This window comes from Pongo pygmaeus, chromosome X (assembly GCF_028885625.2).
Source record: "Pongo pygmaeus isolate AG05252 chromosome X, NHGRI_mPonPyg2-v2.0_pri, whole genome shotgun sequence".
NCBI lineage: Eukaryota > Metazoa > Chordata > Mammalia > Primates > Hominidae > Pongo > Pongo pygmaeus.
Window position 1 is genome coordinate 81,036,947 of NC_072396.2, and position 24,344 is coordinate 81,061,290.

General features: G+C 41.1%; 1 protein-coding gene across 10 annotated transcripts in view; it reads right to left on the reverse strand.

Moving 5' to 3' along the window:
• The window catches only part of ATRX (ATRX chromatin remodeler), a 284,010-nt gene extending 260,108 nt beyond the window's left edge, over window positions 1-23,902 (reverse strand). For 5 of the 10 annotated variants that reach the window (XM_054470846.2, XM_054470840.2, XM_054470839.2 and 2 more), the window contains exon 1: window positions 23,588-23,879. In XM_054470846.2, the coding sequence (XP_054326821.1) occupies window positions 23,588-23,607 (20 nt within the window). In that variant the 5' untranslated portion in view covers window positions 23,608-23,879. Of the gene's footprint in view, window positions 1-23,587 lie in introns of all 10 variants that reach the window. The other 5 variants (XM_054470837.2, XM_054470836.2, XM_054470841.2 and 2 more) reach the window with 4 other exon arrangements.
• Window positions 23,903-24,344: the final 442 nt, after the last annotated feature.

The window sequence follows — 24,344 nt, forward strand, 5'->3', positions numbered from 1 at the left end:
GGCACACTAGGGAACCTCTGGGTCTGCGGACTGCAAAAACCGTGGGAAAAGTGTAGTATCTGTGCCGGATAGCATAGACTCACGGGTTCCTTTGGCTTGGGGAAGGGAGATCTCTGGCTCCTTGCACTTCCGGGAGAGGCGATGCCCCACCCTGCTTCTGCTCCCCTCCATGGGCTGCACCCACTGCCTAACCAGTCTCAATGAGATGAACTGGGTACCTCAGTTGGAAATGAAGAAATCCCCCTCCTACATTTTGGTCTCACTGGGAGCTGCAGACCAGAGCTGTTTCTATTCAGCCATCATTTTTTTTTTTTTTTAAGACGGAGTCTCAATCTGTCACTCAGGCTGGAGTGCAGTGGCACAAAATCGGCTCACTGCAACCACTGCCTCCTGGGTTCAAGCAATTCTCCTGCCTCAGCCTCCCAAGTAGCTGGGATTACAGGCACACACCACCACGCCTGGCTAATTTTTGTATTTTTAGTAGAGATGAGGTTTCACCATGTTGGCCAGGCTGGTCTCAAACTCCTGGCATCAAGTGATCCATCCACTTCAACTTCCCAAAGTACTGGGACTACAGGCGTGAGTGAGCCACCGCACCCGACCTATATCTTTTGATATATACATCATATCATGAAATTTATGCTCTTTTCATGAAATCCATACCCTAATAAATTCAGCATCTGTTAAACGCATCCACTCTGAAAAACAGATGTCTACACTAGACATCTCATGAAATCTTCATCTTGATATTGTCTCCACTGCACACATGAAGAAACAACTCAGATGCTGGGTAAATTTCCCAAGGTTGCACAGCAAGAGAACTGGATTTGAATCCAAATCTGACACCACATCATGCAATTCCAAATTAAATCAAGTTGAGACTAGAGCTTAAACTGTCTGAATTTTATTCCAAACGATTGGAGATGAATCCATTTCTCCACCATTTCCTTTCTCCGAAACTAAAAAAATCAGATGCAAATGGAACTCTTACTGAAATTAAATGGCAATCTCTAAATGATGAATAATCTCTAAATAGATAATAAATTAAAAAATCTCTAACTCAAAAAATATTCTTTGAAAAACTCCTCTAATGCTGGAAAAACAATGGGTAAGCAATAACATCGTTTGGTTGGTTCCATTTGTAACTTAAGAAAAGCCTGAAATTGAATAGAAGGAAAGTATTATCTTTTTTTTTTTTGGAGACAGAGTCTCACTCGGTCGCCCAGGCTGGAGTGCAGTGGCACGATCTCAGCTCACTGCAACCTCCACCCTCTGGGTTCAAGCCATTCTCCTGCCTCAGCCTCCCAAGTAGCTGGGATTACAGGCCCCTGCTACCGTGGCCCAGCTAATTTTTGTATTTTTAGTAGAGATAGGGTTTCTCCATATTGGCCAGGCTGGTCTTGAAGTCCTGACCTCATGATTCACCCGCCTCGGCCTCCCAATTAACTTATCTTTAAAAATGGGAACAATGACACCTTATTCAATCTCTTCTTTCCTATAATAATATTCCAACTATGGAAGTTTTAGGTTAAGAACTCTTCCCTCCTCCTTGCATTCCCCTTCCCTGGTAATAGTAAATCCACTACAGAAAATGAAATATGAAAAGTGTGAAGTACAGGCTGGGCACGATGGCTCATGCCTGTAATCCCAGCACTTTGGGAGGCCGAGGCGAGTGGATCACTTGAGATCAGGAGTTCGAGACCAGCCTGGCCAACATGGTGAACCTCTGTCTCTACTAAAAATACTAAAAATTAGGCAGGCATGGTGGCGGCGCCTGTAATCCCAGCTACTCTGGCAGCTGAGGCAAGAGAATCGCTTGAACCCGGGACACGGAGTTTGCAGTGGGCCAAGATGATGCCACTGTACTCTAGCCTGGGCAACAAGAGCGAGACTCCATCTCAAGAAAAAAAAAAAAAAAAAAGTGCGAAGTACAAAATAGAAGTCACCTACAATCTGACCATCCAGAGATAGGCATGTAAGGAAATGCTCGCCGGGCATAGTGGCTCACGCCTGTAATCCCAGCACTTTGGGAGGCCAAGACGGGTGGATCACTTAAGGTCAGGAGTTTAAGACCAGCCTGGCCAACATGGTGAAACCCCGTCACTACTAAAAATACAAAAAAATTAGCCGGGCGTGGTGGCATGCTCCTGTAATCCTAGCTACTAGGGAGGCTGAGGCAGGAGAATCGCTTGAACCTGGGAGGCGGAGGTTGCAGTGAGCCAAGATCACGCCACTGCACTTCAGCCTGGGTGACAGAGCGAGATTCCATCTCAAAAAAAAAAAAAAAATGCTAACATAGACCTGATTTTAACAAAATGAAATGGTTACTGCTTTATAATCTTTTCTTTCCATTAAGATACTGTGAATATTTTTCTGCATCATTAAATATTCTTCTAAAACATCATTTTTAGTGGCAGCACAGTATTCCATGACGTAAAGCTGCCATTTCTTTTTCAAGCTAACGGAACTTAAAGATGGGACATTCTTTGGTTGCGTAATTGCAGCTGCCTACTAATAAGATATATAACATGGTTGTTAAATTTTAAATTTATTTATGCAGATCAGAAGCACTATAATAAAAAATGGGCAATGTGAGTTGACTATTACAAAAGATTCACTGAGAAAAATAAGCTGACACTTACTTTATATTCACTTAAATAATTACCAATGCTTCCTTATGCTTTTGACTTTAAGTATTAAATTACAGTTGTCTACACAAAAACATTGGCCAGGATGAAGAACTGTAGAACAAGAACATTCTCAAATTGCCAGTGGAAGTATAAATCAGAAGAACCATTAGGGAGAAAGAAACTCTAGCATACGTGCAAAGGAGACATGTTTAAGAATGCTCATGAGAACAGTTTTTAGTAGCACCAAATTCGAAAAAAAAAAAAACAACTATCCACCAGTAGCAAACCATTATCTATAAAACTTAATACTAAACAGGAGTGAAGGCTGGGAGCAGTGACTCACACCTGTAATCCCAGCACTTTGGGAGGCCGAGGCAGGTGGATCACTTGAGGTCAGGAGTTCGAGACCAGCCTGGCCAACACAAAGAAACCCCGTCTCTACTAAAAATACAAAAATTAACCGAGTGTGGTGGGCACAGCTGTAATCGCAGCTGCTTGGGAGGCCGAGGCAAGAGAATTGCTTGGACCTGGGAGGCAGCACTGCACTCCAGCCTGGACGACCCAGCGAGACTCTGTCTCAAAAAATAAAAATAAAAATAAAAATAAAAATAAAATAATAATAAATAATAAATAAACTGGAATGAAAAGTGGGCAATATAGATCAGTGCTGCCCAACAAACATATAATGTAAGGCATTTCAAATATATATTTAAATTTTCTAGTAGCCACATTTTAAAAAAGGAAACCACTGGTAAAATTTTTATATTTTATTTAATCCAATACATCCAAACTATTATCAGTTCCATATGTGGTCAATATATCAGATTTTTTCAGATTTTGGAATATTTGCATTAAACCTTTGAGCATTTCCTTTGAGAGTCACGTCAGTGATCAAAAAATTTTGGGTTTTGGAGCATTTTCTATTTCAGATTCTTAGGGATACTAAACTTTTAGTGAGATATTTTACAGTTTTTTAATACTAAATATTTGAAATTCCATGTACAAACATATTTCTAGCACATCTCAATGTGGACTAGCTACATTTCAAGTACTCAACAGCCACAGATAAGTTAGTGGCTATTGTATTGGACAGTGCAGATCTAGAGTTACATCAAAATCCTAAAAACAACATTGAGCCAAAAAAAAAAAAAAAAAAGGCAAGTTGCAAAATAATATGTACTGTATGGTGCCACTTACATAAACTTATAAAACTGAAAAAATTCTAAATAAGGTTTATGTATATGGAAACATATTTATGTAGAAAACATTAAAATAACCCATGAGGCTTCAACTCTATCTGTAATGTTTTAATTCTTTAAAAGAAATCTAAAGCAAATATGACATAAGATTTTAAAATATCTCCCATTTAAATAATAAAAAAAGAATATGCTTGCTTCTGTTTATATTCAATTACTTCTGAAAATATGCTACAGAAATATTTAGTGTGTAAATTTCATATTTTACTTTCTACTACATAGGTCCATAGCATCTTTCTATTGTTCATGTATTAAGTTTGATAACAGAAATTCAAGGAAAAGTTCAAAAAATTAAGTAAGGATAAAAATGGATGAATTTTGTCTTGTTTATTCAACAAGCATTTACTATATGATTATTGTGTGTATTCAGGGAGTTCATAATGTGGTGAACAGCTTTTTGTTACAAGCAGTCATATGGAGATGAAAGTATATTTTAGCACTACATAGAACACCAAGATCAAAGTAAAAGAGCAAAATACTTAAACAGTGAGTTTATGCCCTGAGAGTAATTGTTAAATGGAAAATTTTTAAAGGCATTCTTCTTTTTATGTATATATTTAAAGGGTATGGCCAGGCGCAGTGGCTCATATCTGTAATCCTAGCACTTTGGGAGGCAGAGGCGGGCAGACTGCTTGTGCTCAAGAGTTCAAGACCAGCCTGGGCAACATGGCAAAACCCATCTCTACAAAAACTATAAAAATTAGCCAGGCATGGTAGCATACACCTGTAGTCCCAGCTATTTGGGGGGCTGAGGTAGGATGATCGCTTGAGCCTGGGAGGTCAAGCAGGCAGTGAACTGTGATCGTGCTACTGCACTCCAGCTGGGGCAACAGCGAGAGACCCTGTCTCAATCAATCAATCAATAAAGTGTACAACATGAATGTTTTGATATACATATACATAGTGAAATGATTACTATGGTCAAGCAAAATGTCCCATCTCCACATATATTTATCTTTTTCTGTGTGTGCTGAAAACACCTGAAATCTACTCTTTTAACAAATTTCCAGTATGTGATACAGTATTATTAACTATAGTGTTCATGCTGTACATTAGATCTCTAGACCTAGTCATCCTACATGATTCCAACTTTGTAACCTTTAACCAGTATCTCCCCATTTCTCCCACCTTCCCACCCATTTAACTACCTTTCTACTCTCTTCTTTTGCAGACTTTGCATTTTTAGATTCCACATATAGGTTGAAGTCATGAAGTATTATTTTTTCCGTGTCTGGCTAACTTCACTTGGCATAATGTCCTCCAGGTTCATCTATGTTGTCACAAATGGAAAGCATACTAGTTTAGTGTACCATCTTAAGATACACAATGACTTGGCCAGGCGCGGTGGCTCATGCCTGTAATCCCAGCACTTTGGGAGGCTGAGGCGGGCGGATCACGATGTCAGGAGATCAAGACCATCCTGGCTAACACAATGAAACCCCGTCTCTACGAAAAATACAAAAAAAATTAGCCGGGCGTGGTGGCAGGCGCCTGTAGTCGCAGCTACTCGGGAGGCTGAGGCAGGAGAATGGCATGAACCCAGGAGGTGGAGCTTGCAGTGAGCAGAGATCGCTCCACTGCACTCCAGCCTGGGCGACAGAGCGAGACTCTGTCTCAAAAAAAAAAAAAAAAAAAGATACACCATGACTCACTAGAAGAGATTTTTTTTAAAGACTGGAATAAACACACAAGCAAAACCCTCATTCATTCTACTTAGTTTTAGCTAAATACTGTATATATTACTTGTACATAGCTCTAAATATTCTAATAAAGGTTCATAGAACATGAAAGAAAAGTTCAAAATGGGAAGCACTGGAACCATAGAGACTATGAGTTGTCATAATGTGGAACTTCAGATATAACAGTCTTTCAAAACAAGAAAAACAATTAGTTGAAAATATGACTTTAAAAACTGAACCTCAACTATACTAATATCTGTAATTTACTTTGAAATGAATACGAAAATAAAATCAAATGTTACATCAATGAAGCGTTGGACAGATGGATCAATATGTGATAAAACAAGACGAGTAAAAAAAAAAAAAAGAAGAGTAAAATGTTAAAGGTAGAATCTAGGTGCTAATAATATTGGTGTTCAGTGTAAAATTTTTTAAGCTTTGCTTAAGTTTTAAATTTTCATAATTGTGTTAAAAATTAAACTTTAATGTGAGGATAATAGCTTTTAACTACAATTATGATGTGTACTGGCACCAGAAGAAAAAAAATCAGCTTATCTTTTTGCAAATAGTTCATTTTAGGTAAATACCCCATAGTATAGCTTGTTCAAAAAACACTTCAATACAATATGATTATGTTTGGAATTTAGTCTAGAATAATCCACTGAAGGGTAAGTGTTAACCAAATTCAACTAACTGCGAGATGGTAATTGTTGAAGCTGGGTGACAGGTACTTAGGGGGTTTCATTTTTCATATATATATATATAGAGAGAGAGAGAGAGAGTTGTCTTTTGTTTTTTTTTTTTTGAGATGGAGTCTCGCTCTTGTTGCCCAGGCTGGACTGTAATGGCACAATCTTGGCTCACTGAAACCTCCGCCTCCCAGGTTCAAGAGAGTCTCCTAACTCAGCCTCCCAAGTAGCTGGGATTACAGGTGCCTGCCACCATGCCCAGCTAATTTTTGTGTTTTTAGTAGAGACAAGATTTCACCATGTTGGCCAGGCTGGTCTTGAACTCCTGACCTCAGGTGATCTGCCCACCTTGGCCTCTCAAAGTGCTGGATTACAGGCGTGAGCCACCGGGCCCAACCCATTATACTATTTTCTTTTTTCTTTTTTTTTTTTTTTTTAAAAAAAAAAAAGACGAGCCTTGCTCTGTCACCCAGGCTGGAGTGCAGTGGCACGATCTCGGCTCACTGCAACCTCCACCTCCCTGATTCAAGCAATTCTCCTGCCTCGGCCTCCCGAGTAGCTAGGATTACAGGCACCCGCCACCACGCCTGGCTAATTTTTGTATTTTTAGTAGAGACGGGGTTTCACCATGTTGGCCAGGCTGGTCTCGAACTCCTGACCTCGTGATCTACCCGCCTGAGCCTCCCAAAGTGCTGGGATTACAGGCGTGAGCCACCACACCCGGCCCCGTTATACTATTTTCTTATTTCTGAATATGCTTGCAATTTTACAGAATAAAAAAGTCAAATAGCCTGGGCGCAGTGGTGCACACCTGTAATCCCAGCACTTTGGGAGGCCAAGGCAAGCGGATCACTTGAGCTTAGAGGTTTAAGACCAGCCTGGGCAACATGGTGAAACCCCGTCTCAACAAAAAATACAAAAATGAGCCAGGTGTGGTGGCAAAGGCCTGTAGTCCCAGCTACTGAGAAGGCTAAGGTGGCAGAATCACTTGTGCCCAGGAGGTCTAGGCTGCAGTGATCCAAGATCATGCCACTGTACTCTAGCCTGGGAGACAGAGTGAGACCCTGTCTCAAAAAAAAGAGTTAAATATATAGAGAATGTTTTAATACCTAGCTCAGTATACTATAGCCTAGAACAGATTAAATACGCTATTTCAATTTTTTATGTTAAAGGTATAACTAATCCTGGCTCAACTTTAAAGCATTATCTTGTAGAAACATACTGATCCTTGTTTTTATGAACAGTTACTTCTAAGTCTGCCGGATACCTCTGCCTTCCTTGATCTACTATTGTATTGTGCACTTAGGGTATTAAGAGAAGTGTCATGAACTTAGGGTATTAAGAGAAGTGTCATGAGTTCCCTAAGTCTGATCCAAGCTTCTGGACTCTGCTCACTCTGATCAAAGAACTTAAGAGAATGTTACCTGTTCTACAATCAACTTCTAACTTACTCCACATTTTTCACAACAAAAACCCAAAAGTAATGAAGAAATGGTGATCCAGATTCCAATACATATAGAAGACATGTGATGCAAAAATCAAATAAGATGTATTTTTCATGTAGAAGGAGTAGAAACAGAAATTACTCAAATTTTACAGAAGACTGGAATTGGTTTACTCCTCACTTTCTTCCTCCCACCACAGACTTCCTTCTAGTACAGTAAGCAGAAGGACTGTTCTTTCTGGTAAAGTTAACCTACTCTGACCTCTAACAAGTATACTACTACTAAGCTAGTTATTGAACTTAAAACAGTCAAAACTACAGACTACACAAATTCAATGTAGAAACTGCATTTCACAATAAAGAACAGATAGAAGCTACTTTGAGATTAGGAAAATAAACTTTTCCAATCAAAAACAACTATGTCGGCAGGGCGTGGTGGCTGACGCCTGTAATCCTCACAGGCCGAGGCAGGTGGATCACCTGAGGTCAAGAGTTCAAGACCAGCCTGGCCAACATGGTGAAACCCTGCTTCTACAAAAATTAGTCAGGTGAGGTGGTGGGTGCCTGTAATCCCAGCTACTCGGGAGGCTGAGGCGGGAGAATTGCTTGAACCCAGGAGGTGGAGGTTGCAGTGAGCCGAGATCACGCCATTGCACTCCAGCCTGGGCAACAGAGCAAAAACTCCGTCTCAAAAACAAACAAAACAAACAAAAACAAAAACAAACAAAAAAAAACTATGTCAATGACTAATTGCATACTCTTAGAAAACCCCCTTGGCCTCTGGGCTATACCATAATGATTTTAAATAGCAAGGAAACAGCTCTGAAGCACGGGAACAATAATACAAGTAATCAAGAAGATTCTAAACAATCTATTGTCACAGCAATAGAAGTGTAGCTAATTTACTTTCTTCAGATTGTGGCATTGACAGAAAAACATAAAAATCACTTTAACATACAACAGGTGTCCTTTATTGTATTTTCTTGAACAAGAGTTTTAACATACCTTAGAGAAAAATATTCCACTTTCTTACAGAAGTGTTACAAAATACACAGAAAACAACCTAATGGACTAGTTAAAAACACAGTACTGCACCAAGAACCTTGAACTGGGAGTCAGATAACCTTGGTTCTAGTCCTAATTACTAATTAGATCTATGCTGTTAAGCAAACTGCAACCTCAGGAGAGCTCAATTTTCTCATTTGTAAAATGAGAGAATTTTACTAGATTAATTAAAATGCTTTCCATCTATAAAATTTGCTTCTGGAAAAGACCATCTATCCAACATAATAGATTTTTTTTTTTTTTTTGAGACGGAGTCTCGCTCTGTCACCCAGGCTGGAGTGCAATGGCACAATCTTGGCTGCAACCTCCACCTCCCGGGTTCAAGCAATTCTCCCACCTCAGCCTCCCGAGTAGCTGGACTTACAGGCACCCGCCATCATGCTTGGCAAATTTTTGTATTTTTGCAGAGACAGGGTTTCACCACGTTGGCCAGGCTGGTCTTGAACTCCTGACCTCAGGTGATCCGCCCGCCTCAGCCTCCCAAAGTGCTGGGATTACAGGCATGAGCCCCAGTGCCCAGCCCCAACATAATAGATTTAAGAGTAGCTGCAAATCCACTCCTGGAAATAATAACCTTTTCCTCTGCAATATATTGATGCCCACATCCCTCAGCTGTTTTATTCACACTATCTTCGGACCAAAGGAGAAGTCTGGATCACTTAAGGATTCCCAACCCCAAACTGTATTTCTGAAATGTTATTGCCTTTCTCTTCTTATCTAGGTTACCTGATACGATTGTTATATAACTCAACAGGTCACTGAGATAAAATTTTAGAGCTAAAAGCAGTTTAAAATGAGAGACTGAACTAAAAAAAATCACTACAGATTAAAAGGAAAACACTGAGGCTGAGGGTCACAGTTATCATAAGACCCAGAACTAAAAGTTACAGAAAGCATAATCCAGTGCTTTTTCAACACTCCATTCTATTAATAACACTATGTTCCATAACTTGAAAATATTTTGATTTAATGTTACCCAAGGTTTCAAAGTTATTTTATTTCATCAACTAAGTAAAAATCAAGTTATTATCGCTTAATGGAAGATATGTCATAACAAATCTACTTTACCTATCACACTACTGTTAATTTATCATCCTGTTTATAGCAGAAAAGTCAACAGTCCTCACAGACATCTGGTCCCAGGGTAAGGAAAGACTTCTCCTTACCTTATGTTTCCTACATTTCAGAAAAGCACATAAAACAATAACAAAGATCATTACACAAATGAATACTGCTTTTAACAATAATTTTTATTGAAAAACTTATGAATAAAAGGAGATGTTTTAACTGTCCAGCTGACTTTTTTAATATAGAAATTATCCTTTTCTATTTATTTATTCAACTGATTTTTAAAAATTGGATCACAACTAAGCCATGCTACTCAAAACTAAGGAAATGTGAACCACACCCATTTCCTTAGAAGAAGACATTAAATCCACATACAGAAAAAATTCTGTTCGTAGGCAATTTTCTTACAAAATAGAGACAGAATACATAAGTGATAGAAACTAAATGTATCTATGGAAATACTCCTAGCTACTTCTTAGAGGGCAAAACACTATCCATACCATTATAATAATAACATTAAAAACCATGAAAATATCACTTCTGAAATCAATGTCAACAGTGTCCCTTTGAGAAATCCTGCTTTAAAGTAACAAAGTTTGGAGCCTTCTTTCAAATTTAACTCATCTATGTTGTATCTATGTATCTAATGTCTGTTTGCATGGTAAACAAAAACACATTAAAGGCTCAGAGCTTGTAGCTTACCAACTTTTTCTTTCCCTACAAACCACCATCACAATCCACAATTTTTACCCCAAAGGAAGAGAGAGGGGATCAACGGACAAAAATGGAAAAAGTAAGCAAGGCACTGTAGTGTGCACCTGCAGTCCCAGCTACTCAAGATGCCAAGGCCAGGAGTACGAGGCTGTAGTGTACTATGTTCACACCTGTGAATAGCCACTGCACCCTAGCCTGGACAACATAGTGAGACCCCATCTCAAATAAATATTTTTAAAATTTTCTAAATGGGAAAAGCAGCAAATTATGTCATACACAAGGATTGTTTTTTCCCACAAACTGTTCTTTTTTTTTTTTTTTTTTTTTTTTAAGACGGAGTCTCACTCTGTAGCCCAGGCCAGGCTGGAGTGCAGTGGTGCTATTCATAATCGGGGTGGTTGGATTTGAACTTTGGGGGTATCTGAGGAAGGAGGAAATGGAAAAAGCAAGAAAAATGAGAGGTGGGAAAACTCTCCCCAACTCTGTAGAAATTAATCAAGCCTAACTTCAAATCTCTAAATAAAATGGCAGAGAATGAGCTGATTAATAATTTTAGCATGAAAAGCAAAATCGGCCAGGCACGATGGCTCACGCCTGTAATCTCAGCACTTCGAAAGGCCCAGACGGGCAGATCACGAGGTCAGGATATCGAAACCATCCTGACCAACACGGTGAAACCCCATCTCTACTAAAAATATAAAAATTAGCTGGGCATGGTGGTGCACGCCTGTAGTCCCAGCTACTCAGGAAGCTGAGGCAGGAAAATCACCTGAACCCAGGAGGCGGAGGCTGCAGTGAGCCGAGATCGCGCCTCTGCACACCAGCCTGGGCGACAGAGCGAGACTCTGTCTCAAAAAAAAAAAAGCAAAATCATTCTAACACATAGTAAAAGCAAAGGCATTATGCTCCTCCTGATAAAATGTGCTGTGAAGGATAAAACATCACTTCATAGTATTCCTACCAAAATATATAATCAAAGGGACACATCAGACAAATTCAAATCAACTGGCCTGTGTTCTTTTAAAAATAGAGAAGAGGCCGGGCGCAGTGGCTCACATCTGTAATCCCAGCACTTTGGGAGTCCGAGGCGGGCAGATCACCTGAGGTCAGGAGTTCAAGACCAGCCTGACCAATGTGGTGAAACCCCATCTCTACTAAAAATACAAAATTAGCCGTGCGTGGTAGGGCATGTCTGTAGTCCCAGCTACTCGGGTGGCTGAGGTAGGAGAATCACTTGAACCTGGGAGATGGAGGTTGCAGTGAGCCAAGACTATGCCATTGCACTCCAGCCTGGGCAACAAGAGCGAAATTGTCTCAAAAAAAAAAAAAAATGGCAAGGTGAGCTGTTCCAGATGACAATGAAATATAATGAGTGTTCTAGAATTAGATGGTAGATCAGAAAACAAGAACTTTTTGACTTTCATCATGAAGGATGTCATGAAGCAATTGGTAAAACGTGAATACGGTCTGTAGATTAAAAATGGTATTGTATCGGCCGGGCGCAGTGGCTCACGCCTGTAATCCCAGCACTTTGGGAGGCCGAGGCAGGCGGATCATGAGGTCAGGAGATCAAGACCATCCTGGCTAACACGGTGAAAACCCGTCTTGACTAAAAATACAAAAAATTAGCCGGGCGTGATGGCGGGCACCTGTAGTCCCAGCTACTCGGGAGGCTGAGGCAGGAGAATGGCGTGAACCCAGCAGGCGGAGCTTGCAGTGAGCCAAGATCACGCCAGCGCACTCCAGCCTGGGAGACAGTGTGAGACTCTGTCTCAAAAAAAAAAAAAAATGATACTGTATCAATGCTAATCTCTCTTTTATTTTAAGAGATGAGGGTCTCACTCTGTCATTCACACTAGACTGCAGTGGCACGATCATAGTTCAAGGCAGCCTGGAACTTCTGGGCTCAAGTGATCCTCCTGCCTCTAGCTTCCTGAGTAGCTGGGACTCCAGGCATGCTCCACACCGGCTAATTTAGGTCTCACTATGTTGGGAAGACTGGTCTTGAACTCCTGGCCTCAAACAATCCTCCCGCCTCAGCCTCCCAAAGTGCTGGGATAACAGGTGTGGGAGGCCACACTCAGCCTTAATGCTAATTTTTAATTTTGCTAACTATACTGGGATCATGTAAGAGAATATTCCTGGTTTCGAGAAATATGTATTAAAGTATTTAGGAGTAAAGGGACATCATGTCTGCAACTTACTCTGAAACAATTCAGAAAAATAATAATAGAGGATGATAAAGTAAACATGGTAAAATGTCACCCCCTTGCTGCATCTGGATGAAGCATATCTGAGAATCTTTGTGCTATTTTTACAAATTTTCTACAAGTCTGAAATTATATTTTGTAACCTTTTATACAGTAAAAAAAGGAAGAGATAATTACTGTTTATCTCCCTAAAGATAGATCGGATTCACCTCATGAGGTTACAGTTATAAAAAAAACAATCACGTGGCCAGGTTTGGTGGCTCACGCCTGTAATCCCAGCACTTTGGGAGGCCAAAGAGGGCAGACAGCTTGAGTCCAGGAGTTTGATACCAGCCTGGGCAACATGGCAAAAACTCATCTCCACAAAAAAATACAAAAATTAACTCAGCATGGTGGCATGCACCTATAGTCCCAGATATTCGGGAGGCTGAGGTGGGAGTATCACCTGCAACCAGAGAGGCGGAGGCTGCAGTGAGCCATGACCGCACCAATGCACTCCAGACTGAGTGACAGAGTAACAGCCTATCTCAGAAAAAAACAAAAATTAAAAACAATAATTCTTTATTTATTTATTTTTTTTTTTTTTTTGAAACGGAGTCTCGTTCTGTCACCCAGGCCAGAGTGCAGTGGTGACATCTCATCTTACTCCAACCTCTGCCTCCCGGGTTCAAGCAATTCTGCCTCAGCCTCCTGAGTAGCTGGGATTACAGGCATGCGCCACAACACCTGGCTAATTTTTGTATTTTTAGTAGAGACGGGGTTTCACCATGTTAGCCAGGCTGGTCTTGAACTCCTGACCTCAGGAGATCCACCTGCCTTGGCCACCCAAAGTGGTGGGATTACAGGCGTGAGCCACTGCACCCAATCAAAAACAATAATTCAATAAAATATTATACCCTATCAATGAATGAGACACTGCTGAGAAAGCTGTTTTAAGTGAAATGTCTTTGACTTGTGGATGGATCTTAAAATATTCTTTTGTGTAACAGCAAAACTTTTCTGTGGGACAAGGGCTGGGTTACTAGCCAAAATGTATATTAATAGATTTTAAAAAATACAATGTAAGCTTCATGGAGACAGGTCCCTTATCTGTCTTGTTCATCAATGCACTACTTATTACAGTTCCTGACACATGGTAATAGTAATCAGTAATAACTAATATTTGAGTAATAATAAAGACATAAGTGCTTTATGCCCATTTAACTCACTTAATATTCACACCACCCCAGAAATGTTTGATGAATGAATTAGTACTTTTTGCAGGATGATAATTACAGTCAGTTCCTCAATAATGTAACATATGGATTCCTAAAAACCACCAAACTATGTAAAATTGTGCAATTAACACCATAGAACTCATAGGAAAAATGAGGTTAGAAGCACAACATTCAAAAATTTCATCCGTGACACTTTTTTAAAACAAAGAAACCAAAGAAAAATGGTAGCACAGTTTGACACGTTAAATAATTAATAAATGCTCAAATATAACAATATATATGGCACTTTACTTTGAAAAAGACCTGAAGTTTGCTTGTGAAGTGGGCATCAAAAGGGTTGCAGCTCATTAATTATTGTGAAGTGGTAGAAGGAAGGTTATCTGAAATCGGATTGAAAATTGTACAACAGATGTAAATGTGTGTGGTTTATAACCCAAGTGGTGAAATGAGGTAGCTGGCAGATGTCTGACGTGTGTGCACCTATATGCATGTATTTCTGTGCAGCTCTTTTTAGAGGGGTGTAGTATCCTGCACAATAATCTAGCACAATAATCAGCAAACTCTTTCAATACAGGGCCAGACAGTAAACATTTTAGGCTTTGTGGGCTACTAGGTCTCTGCTGCAGCTATTCAACTCTGCAACTACAGTGCAAAAGCAGCCACAGACAATGTAAATAAATGGACATAGGTGTATTCCAATAGAACTTTATTTACATGGCTCACATCTATAATCCCTGCACTTTGGAAGGCCAAGGCAGGCGGATCACCTGAGGTCAGGAGTTCAAGACCAGCCAGGCCAACGTGGTAAAACCCTGTCTCTACTAAAAAAAAAAAAAAAAAAAATACAAAAATGAGCCAGGCGTGGTGGCGAATGCCTGAAATCCCACCTACTCATGAGGCTGAGGCACGAGAATCGCTTGAACCCGAGAGGCGGAAGTTGCAGTGAGCAGACATCACACCACCACACTCCAGCCTGGGCGACAGAGCAAGACTCCGTCTCAACAAAACAAAACAAAACAAAGATCAAAAACAAAAAAAAATAACTTTATTTACAAAAAACAGGCCACTGGTTGGTAGGCCACAGTTTGCTGATCCCTGACCCTGCAGACAAAATCCCCATAAGCAAATGCAAATTTTGTCGTATGCTTCAAATTGTTCCCTGAAATATCAACCCTTTTGGAAAAAATCCACATTTTCAAAACAAGCATTATAGCAAAACTAAATCTGGAATGCTGTCAAATAAACCAAGAAATAACTAATATAATCCAAATAAGCAAAATAACAAATACAGTATTACTCAGAAATAATTTTTTATTTTAGATTTTATAAGTCAAACGTTACCCACCCAAAAGTCAACTGAGCACTTCAAATGAGCAAAATGAAGACAACTAAGGATGCATTTTTATCATAGTCATTCAAAATCTGTGCATTAAATCCTACACAATCTTATTTAAAAGTAGGTAATACTGGCCAGGCACGGTGGCTCATGCCTGTAATCCCAGCATTTTGGGAGGCCGAGGTGGGCGGATCACGAGGTCTAGGAGTTTGAGACCAGCCTGGCCAATATGGTGACACCCCGTCTCTACTAAAAATACAAAAATTAGTTGGGCATGGTGGCTCACACCTGTAGTCCCAGCTACTTGGAGGCTGAGGCAGAAGAATCGCTTGAACCCAGGAGGTGGAGGTTGCAGTGAGCTGAGATGGTGCCACTGAGCCCGGGTGACAGAGTGAGACTCTGTCTCAAAAAAAAAAAAAAAAAAGTAGGTAATACTTTTGACAATTCTGAACTAAAATTGTCAGGCCCATTCACAAAGGCACATGTACCTTTTACAAGATCATCAAGCCACAAAAGCTACCATACAAAATGCACAATAGTAGCTGGGCATAGTGGCACATGCCTGTGGTCCCAGCTACTCAGGAGGCTCAGGTGGGAGGATCACTTGAGTCTGGGAGTTCTAGGATGCAGTAAGCTATGAGCTATGATCACCCCACTGCACTCCAGGCTGGGCGACAGAGTAAGTCCCTGTCTCTTAAAAAAAAAAAAAGCACAATAGGCAGGGCGCGGTGGCTCACACCTGTAATCCCAGCACTTTGGGAGGCCGAGGTGGGCGGATCACGAGGTCAGGAGATCAAGACCATCCTGGCCAACACAGTGAAACCCCATCTCTACTAAAAATACAAAAATTAGCTAGGCGTGGTGGCACACGCCTGTAGTCCAAGCTACTCGGGAAGCTGAGGCAGGAGAATCGCTTGAACCCGGGAAGCGGAGGTTGCAGTGAGCCAAGATTGTGCCACTGCACTCCAGCCTGGGTGACAGAGCGAGACTACATCTCAAAAAAAAAAAAAAAAGGCACAATAGTCATACAGTATTTGTCCAGAAATTAAGTTTAAAATTCTATGTTGACCTTCTTCCAAATAGAAAATGCTAATATACACAACATTCTTTTGCTCAAGCTGCTACTCCTCACATCTGGAATTCTCCCACAGTCTCCTTTGTCAAAACTGTACCTATATTCCAAGGACTAGATTCAAATTCTCTCTTTTTTTTTTTTTGAAACGGAGTCTCGCTCTGTTGCCCAGACTAGAGTGCAGTGGCACGATCTCGGCTCACTGCAAGCTCCGCCTCCCAGGTTCACGAAGTTCTCCTGCCTCAACTTCCCGAGCAGCTAGGACTACAAGCGCTCACCACCATGCCCGGATTTTTTTTTTTTTTTTTTTTTTTTTTTGTATTTTTAGTAGAGACGGGGTTTCACCATGTTAGCCAGGATGGTCTCGATCTCCTGACCTCGTGATCCACCCACCTCGGCCTCCCAAAGTGCTGGGATTACAGGTGTGAGCCATGGCGCCCGGCTCAAATTCTCTCTCTCTATAAAGCTTTCCTTGGTCCCCACCAGAAATGTCTTTCTACTTTGAACTCACAAAACAACTTAGTTTTTACTTCATGCAGCATTTATCACTTTATATCTTGCGCCAAAACTAATCGTGTACATGTCTTATTTCCTCTGATGTATGGAAAATAAGACTAATCTTTAACCATACTAATAGCTCTTTCTGGACTGCCCTCTCACAGTCAAACCCTTAACTGCTAACTCATTCAAGACTCAATACAGTTAACATCTCCTTTGCAAAACTTTCCTAGACATCCCCCAATTTAGGGTTTCTTTCATTTCTGATCCCTAGCGCAATCAATGTATTTCCATATTAGCACTGCTTTCTAATTGCTCATTTACTTACCAATCTCCCTCACTTGACTAAGAATGCCTTAAGATGGCAGGAATTTTATTACCTTTGGCATAACCCTAGTACAGTGCCATGCCTGGCCCCAAATTGATACTTAAGTATTTGATCAACTAATAAAGCAATCCCCCAAAATATGGAGTGCAGGATATATACATGTGAATACTACTGCCAGAACAATAATTTCTTAACAAATATTGTATGGGACAGTTAACAAGAGTGCTGGACTACAGATACCGGAAATGGCTACTTCAAGCTAAAACTGAGAGACAAAGTTTCAGAGACAGGATCTGAAAATAGTAGCTACAGTGCAAAATTCAAAGACTTCCCAGGGCAAAAAGAACAACTGGCTAGAACTAACATAGGTATTTTCAGACGTACATCTTCAATCATAAAAGGGCAGAAATATACTGGATATAGCAATCTTTCAAAATAGAACATATCTTAAGCCACAATAATTACCAAACTTTCCAACAAAAATGTTTTTTCCTTTCCAATAAATGTTTATACAACCAGGTATACATGATACTATGACAAGTATCAGCAACAAAACACCTGTAACCTAACCATGTAAGTTTTAAGGCAAAAAGATATAAATACATTGAATAAAGAAACTTTATCTCACCACTACCCTTCTCCCTAACCCACAAAAGGCAGATAAGAAAATGATAAACACTCATATAAGCAGAATTTTTTGTTTTTGTTTTTGTTTTTGAGACAGACTCTCACCCTATTGCTCAGGCTGCAGTGGCGCAATCTCAGCTCAATGCAACCTCCGCCTCCTGGGTTCAAGCAATTCTCTGTCTCAGCCTCCCTAGTAGCTGGGATTACAGGTGCCTGCCACCACACCCAGCTGATTTTTTTACAGGTGCCTGCCACCACACCCAGCTGATTTTTTTTTTTTTTTTTTTTTTTTGTATTTTTAGTAGAGATGGGGTTTCACCATCTTGGCCAGGCTGGTCTTGAACTCCTGACCTCATGATCCACCTGCCTCGGCCTCCCAAAATGCTGGGATTACAGGCGTGAGCCACTGCACCTGGCCTATAAGCAGAATTTTTAAAAAAATAACTTTAGGCAGGGTATGGTGGTTTACACTTGTAATCCCAGCACTTTGGGAGGCCAAGGCAGGAGAATCACTTAAGTCCAGGAGTTCAAGACCAGACTGGGCAACAAAGTGACACCACTGTTTCTACAAAAAAATGAAAAAATTAGCGGGGCATGATGACACACCTGTGGTCCCAGCTACATAGGAGGCTGAAGCAGGAGGATTGCTTGAGCCAGGAGGTCAAGGCTGCAGTGAGCCATGTTCAGTGTCACTGCACTACAGCCTGGGTGACAGCAAGACCTTGTCCCAAAAAAAAATTAATGCTACAGACCATCTAGTCTTGTTCGTTCTGCAAATGACAAAGCAGAAGACTGGAACGGATAAATGATTTGTCCACAGTCATACAATCAGTTAAGCAACAGAGCTATAACTAAAAAACCAAGGCTTGGCTCACAGTTCAGTGTTCATTCCTCTATACAAGCAGTTCTCAAACCATTTAGTCGCAGCACTTCTTTTCACTCTTAAAAATTAACAGCCGGGCGCAGTGGCTCACACCTGTAATCCTAGCACTTTGGGAGGCCGAGGCGGGTGGAAATCACGAGGTCAGGAGATCGAGACCATCCTGGCCAACACGGTGAAACCCCGTCTCTACTAAAAATACAAACAATTAGCCGCACATGGTGGCGGACGCCTGTAGTCCCAGCTACTCGAGAGGCTGAGGCAGGAGAACGGCGTGAACCCAGAGGGCGAAGCCTGCAGTGACCCGAGATCGTGCCACTGCACTCCAGCCTGGGTAACATAGCGAGACTCTGTCTCAAAAAAAAAAAAAAAAGAACTAGGACCCCAGAGCTTTAGTTTGTCTTTTAAGAACCATTGTTATAAACATGTTACCTCCTTCAGAATACCTTTAGACTTTATCGATATCTATTATTGATAAATATTGATATTTACTCTCATTTTACAGATGGAAAAACAGAAGTTAAACATCTTGCATGTCAGCTTCCAAGCTGATCATAAGACAAGCATTAGGATAAAATTAGAGATAGACTGCTTAGATCCTCCTTTCACTGCCCTGTTATATTCAACATTTCTAAAGGAAGATCTATGCATCAGTTTTCACTGGCTTCAACTATTTAAATAGTTTCTGATATCCAAAAGAACATTCACGGTCTGGGGGAAAGCACTTCATGTAAATTCAAGAATTGCCTGTATCCTATTACCCAACCCATAAGTTTATTCAGACCCCAAAAGTGAAAAAGACACATACAATTACTTATGAAACAATTATTTCACACACCTACATCAATACTTAAAAGAAACATTATTTTAAGTACTATATTTATCTTATCTCTAGAAATGCAATATATAACTGAAAGCTCAAGGCCAACTACACCAAGGGTGGCCAATAATAAAACCGGGCCTGATAAAAATTAAGGTCACAAATGTCTTTCTTTTCACCCCAACCCATTACATAACCAAGCAATTGATATTTAAATGCTTTTTAAAAACCTTTATAAAATTTGCATCTCCTCCCCCTCCAAGGGCCTGGTTTCATGCTTTTCATAGGGGAAATGCAAGTATTTCACAGATAACACTTTTCAACAATTAGGTTACAATGTAACTGCTTGTTAACTACCACCTTAATAGATACTTTGTAAGACATTCAAAATCTCTCAATTTAGACAACTTCTGCCTTTTTATATTTAAGACCAATAACAAGGTAATATAGCTGTCAGCTTTTCAAGTAATCAATTGCCATAAGGATTAGAATGACAAATTTCACCAAATCTCCCAATACTGAAATCTTTATATGCAAATAAATTAAGGCCAAGCGCAGTGGCTCACGCCTGTAATCCCAGCACTTCAGGAGGCAGAGGCGGGCAGATCACCTGAGGTCAGGAGTTTGAGACCAGCCTGGCCAACATGGGGAAACCCCGTCTCTACTAAAAATACAAAAATTGGCCAGGCATGGTGGCATGTGCCTGTAATCCCAGCTACTTGGGAGGCTGAGGCAGGAGAATCGCTTGAACCCAAGAGGCAGAGGTTGTAGTGAGCCAAGATGGTGCCACTGCACTCCAGCCTGGGCAACAGAGTGAGACTCCATCTCAAAAGAAAAAAAAAAAAAAAAAAAAGAAATTAAAGTTCATCAGTCATGAGGCCTCCATTCCAGGCCCTAGCTCCAGGATGACAATTGTAGACACATCCTGGGCCAGAAGGGAATCTGCTGCCCTGAAGGGAAGGTCCCAGTCCTAGCAGCATACATCACCTGATAACTGAAGAGCCCTTGGGCCCTGAATAACCAGCAGAGAGCCAGGCGCGGTGGCTCACACCTGTAATCCCAGCACTTTGGGAGGCCAAGGCAGGTAGATCACTTGAGTCCAGGAGTTCAGGACCAGCCTGGCCAACATGCTGAAACTCCATCTCTACAGAAAATACAAAAACTAGCCGGGCGTGGTGGCACACACCTGTTAATCCCAGTTACTTGGGAGGCTGAGGCATGAGAATCACTTGAACCTGGGAGGCGGAGGCTGCAGTAAGCCAAGATCACACCCCTTCACTCCAGCCTGGGCAACAAAGTGAGACTCTGTCTCAAAAAAATAAATTTAAAAATTAAAAAATAATCAGCAGTGACACCCAGGTACCCAAGTACTACATTGAGGGCCTGGTGATTATAAAACACCTTATCTTTTATAACGCCAGAAGCAAGTCAATCTTATTTCAAACAATACAAACAACCAAAAAAATCCTTTAAAAACAACAAAACCTTTGAAGACTGAGCCACTGATTAGTCAGTGTATGTTTTAGCCAGGTCATCGGTTTATTTTCCTCCCTCTTGTCTTTTGGCCATTTTTCCACCACAGAATCCTAGAATATTACTTTTTTTTATAAACACAAGTAAAAATTAGAACTAGTCTTTGTTCCTGCTTTTTAAGTGCTTGACAAAAGATCTGATAAAGAGAAAATCTGGAACTACTGTGTAAAATAATATTACCAATAATGCTCATATTATTTCTGCCTCACATTAGAAAAGACTCAAGAGGGATTTGGTACTGTGGGTTCAACTCAAGCATTACCTGTCAGATTCTCCTTTAACCATGATTATGGTTTAGGAGATCGATGACACTTCAGCCTGAGACAGTTCTGAACACCTACTTGGAGCTCTTTCATAGTAAATCATCAGGGAGTGTCACACTTTTTAATTAATTCCCTACATTCATATATGCAGTTCTTTACTAGAGGTTTTTCATGTAGCTTAAGACTCTCCTAGCATTAAATATTTCAGTAATCTCACTACATAGTATATCTGGACATAAAAGATGTAACATTATAAACAGCTACAAAATCATAGACCTACAACAAATGAGAGTAGGTAATATGAACTTCTTTCATTGTAACACTTGGGCTAAATTTAAATGGTCATAATCAGGTTAGACCTGGCAGCTGAAGGGGGCATTAACGCCTTGTGGTTAAGAACATAAGCTGTGAAGTCAAGATGGGGTTCAATTCCAGCTCCACCAATTACAAGCTGTGTAACTTCGATCAAGTTCTTGATCTATGTCTCAGTTTCCTCCTCATAGGTAAAATGGGCAAAACCAAGTACTTACCCCATAGGTTTGAGAATTCATCAAGATTATAAAGAACGACAATAAGCACTCAACTTAGTTATGATTATTACTCTTATCAAGATCTACAAAAATCCAAGACTAGTAAGAAAAACTGACCCTTGTGTAAAATTATTCTATTCAGAAATTCTATATATGTAATTTGTTCATTCTAAAGAAACTGAGAAGATCCGACTTCAAACTATAGTTTCAAATGTAGACTTTGTGAAACTTAGTAAAATCTAGAGGTCATAATTTAACTGTAAGGTACACCATCCATGCATATGAACATGAGTGCCTGGTAATTACAGGCCAACAAGTTATACTGGGTACCACTCACGTGCCTAACACCCCACAGATAAAGATTTGTAGTATTTGAGCCTACTGACAGATTCAGAAACCAAGGCCACAATCGTGTACACAACTAGAGATCTATAATCTAAGAACTGAAGCATATCTTTCCCCAAGGTAAAGAAACTATAATCTACTGCTTGTTCATACAGAAAAACAGACATAGGTATCATAGGCTCATTGCCCAATTCTACATTCTAGCTAAAGTGCTCTAAAAACATATGCCAATCTAAGAGTTACTCAAAGGCACATTTCGCCAACTTGAAATGCAATTCTGACCCATACTCCTTGTAATTTTATTTTGCCACTGGACGCCAAGGATGCATCTCCGAGTAAAAAAATTACTTAATTCACATCGTGGGATGAAAATTCAAATGTCAAACTGAAACGCCAGCCAGCCACCTGGGTTAAAGTGTATACATTTCATATTGACTACCCAAATTTTGAGACCCGTCAAGAGGCAAATTAGAAGCACACAGAAAAACAGCTTCAACCTAATAAACGTGCTTGATTGGTTAAGAGGAGGCCTGCCAGGCATTTTCCCTTGCAATAAATCTTACTTCGCATCAGCCCACGTTAACCTGCCCTTCATCCTTCATGGAATAAATAAGTAAATAAAGATAGGGCCTAATTACTCCTCGAAATTTGCCCAGAAAGTGGGGAAACATTTGAGGTCCCACTAAGGCTGGACTTAACAAAAAGTAGTATACTATGGTCCTCTGGAAGCAAAACCCTGTGTTAAGTCTCCCCTCGCCTAGAAATAAACCCAAGGATACCCTTCAGGATATGGAGTAGAAAAGATACCTAAATACCTGGAACTGCACCACAACCCAATCAAAAAAAGGCTTGTCTCCTGGGGCTGCAGAAAAAAAATCCCGCAGGGCCCGGGTGCTTCCCATCTCCAGCAACCTAAACGCCTCTAAGTCGTCCTGGGATCTCACATCCTCGCGCCCGCCCACCCCTCCCCCTCTTCTCACCCTCCCCCCGCTTCTTCCCCACGCAGTTTCTAGGCCCAAAGATTAGGAAAAATGACCGGGATACCAAAGACCGCCTCCGACTTCGAGGTCTCAATCCCACAGGCACCAAAGAATAAACAGAGGAGCCCGACCAAGCGTCACCATTTAGGGGAGATTGCAAGAAGCGCCCCATACCCTAAGGCCGCGCCCCCCCCACCTCCCCCCACCCCTATCCCCACCCCCACCCCCGTCGGAGCCTTGCGCCGATACCCCGAAACCCTTCTCACCTAAAGAGAAAACGATGCCTCTTTCGGCTAAGCAACACACAGGCCTAACCCACCAAGCGAACGCCTTCCCAAACACCCGACTCAGACGGTGCCTGGGCCCAGACCGCTGGGGCCCATGAGACGGGGTTGCGTTTTACCTCATGGGCTCAGCGGTCATGTTTTCGCTTGAACGCCTTGTCGGCTTCTGCGATTGCTGGGCGCCGATCTGCGCTCCCCCGCGCCCGGTTACGATAGAAATGCGCTGGAGTCTTAATCGTCACTGTAGCTGCTGCTGGAACCTCCCCACAGCTCAAAGGCCGCTACCACTGCCACCGCCGCAGGAGCCGCGAAAACAAAGCGACACCGCTGCCGCCGCCATTTTGTTGGGCCGAGGCTCAGGCAGGAGAATTGGCGCGTCCTCCCTCTTTCTCTTTCCGTCAGCCATTGGCTACCTCCTCCAAAGCACAGAGTCTTATTGGCTTCGGAAATTCACCTTCTTTGGGGGCCTGTTGCTAAGGCGGTCGACGTCATTTGATCCCCTCCACCTTTTCGCAGGGGGTCCAATTTAGTCCCAATTGACCTGAAAGTGCTAGTGACATATTTTGACTTTATTTTGAAAATGCTCTTTTGGTCCAACCTCTTTTTTCTTGGACATATTAACGAAGCAATAACAGCAACTTACATTTATTGAGAGTTTACTATATGCTCGGCACTACACTAATCCTTTATCCGGGTTATCTCATTTAATCTTTACACTCTCTGAGGTAGACAAACCTACATTTTCCAGATGAGGAAACCAAGACACGAAGTCCCACAGTAGTGGAGCCGAGATTCACCAGACACTCTTAACCACTAATCTGTATGGCCATCCTATGTAAGTATTTTCTTTCCTATATGCTAGGCTATCATCAAGTT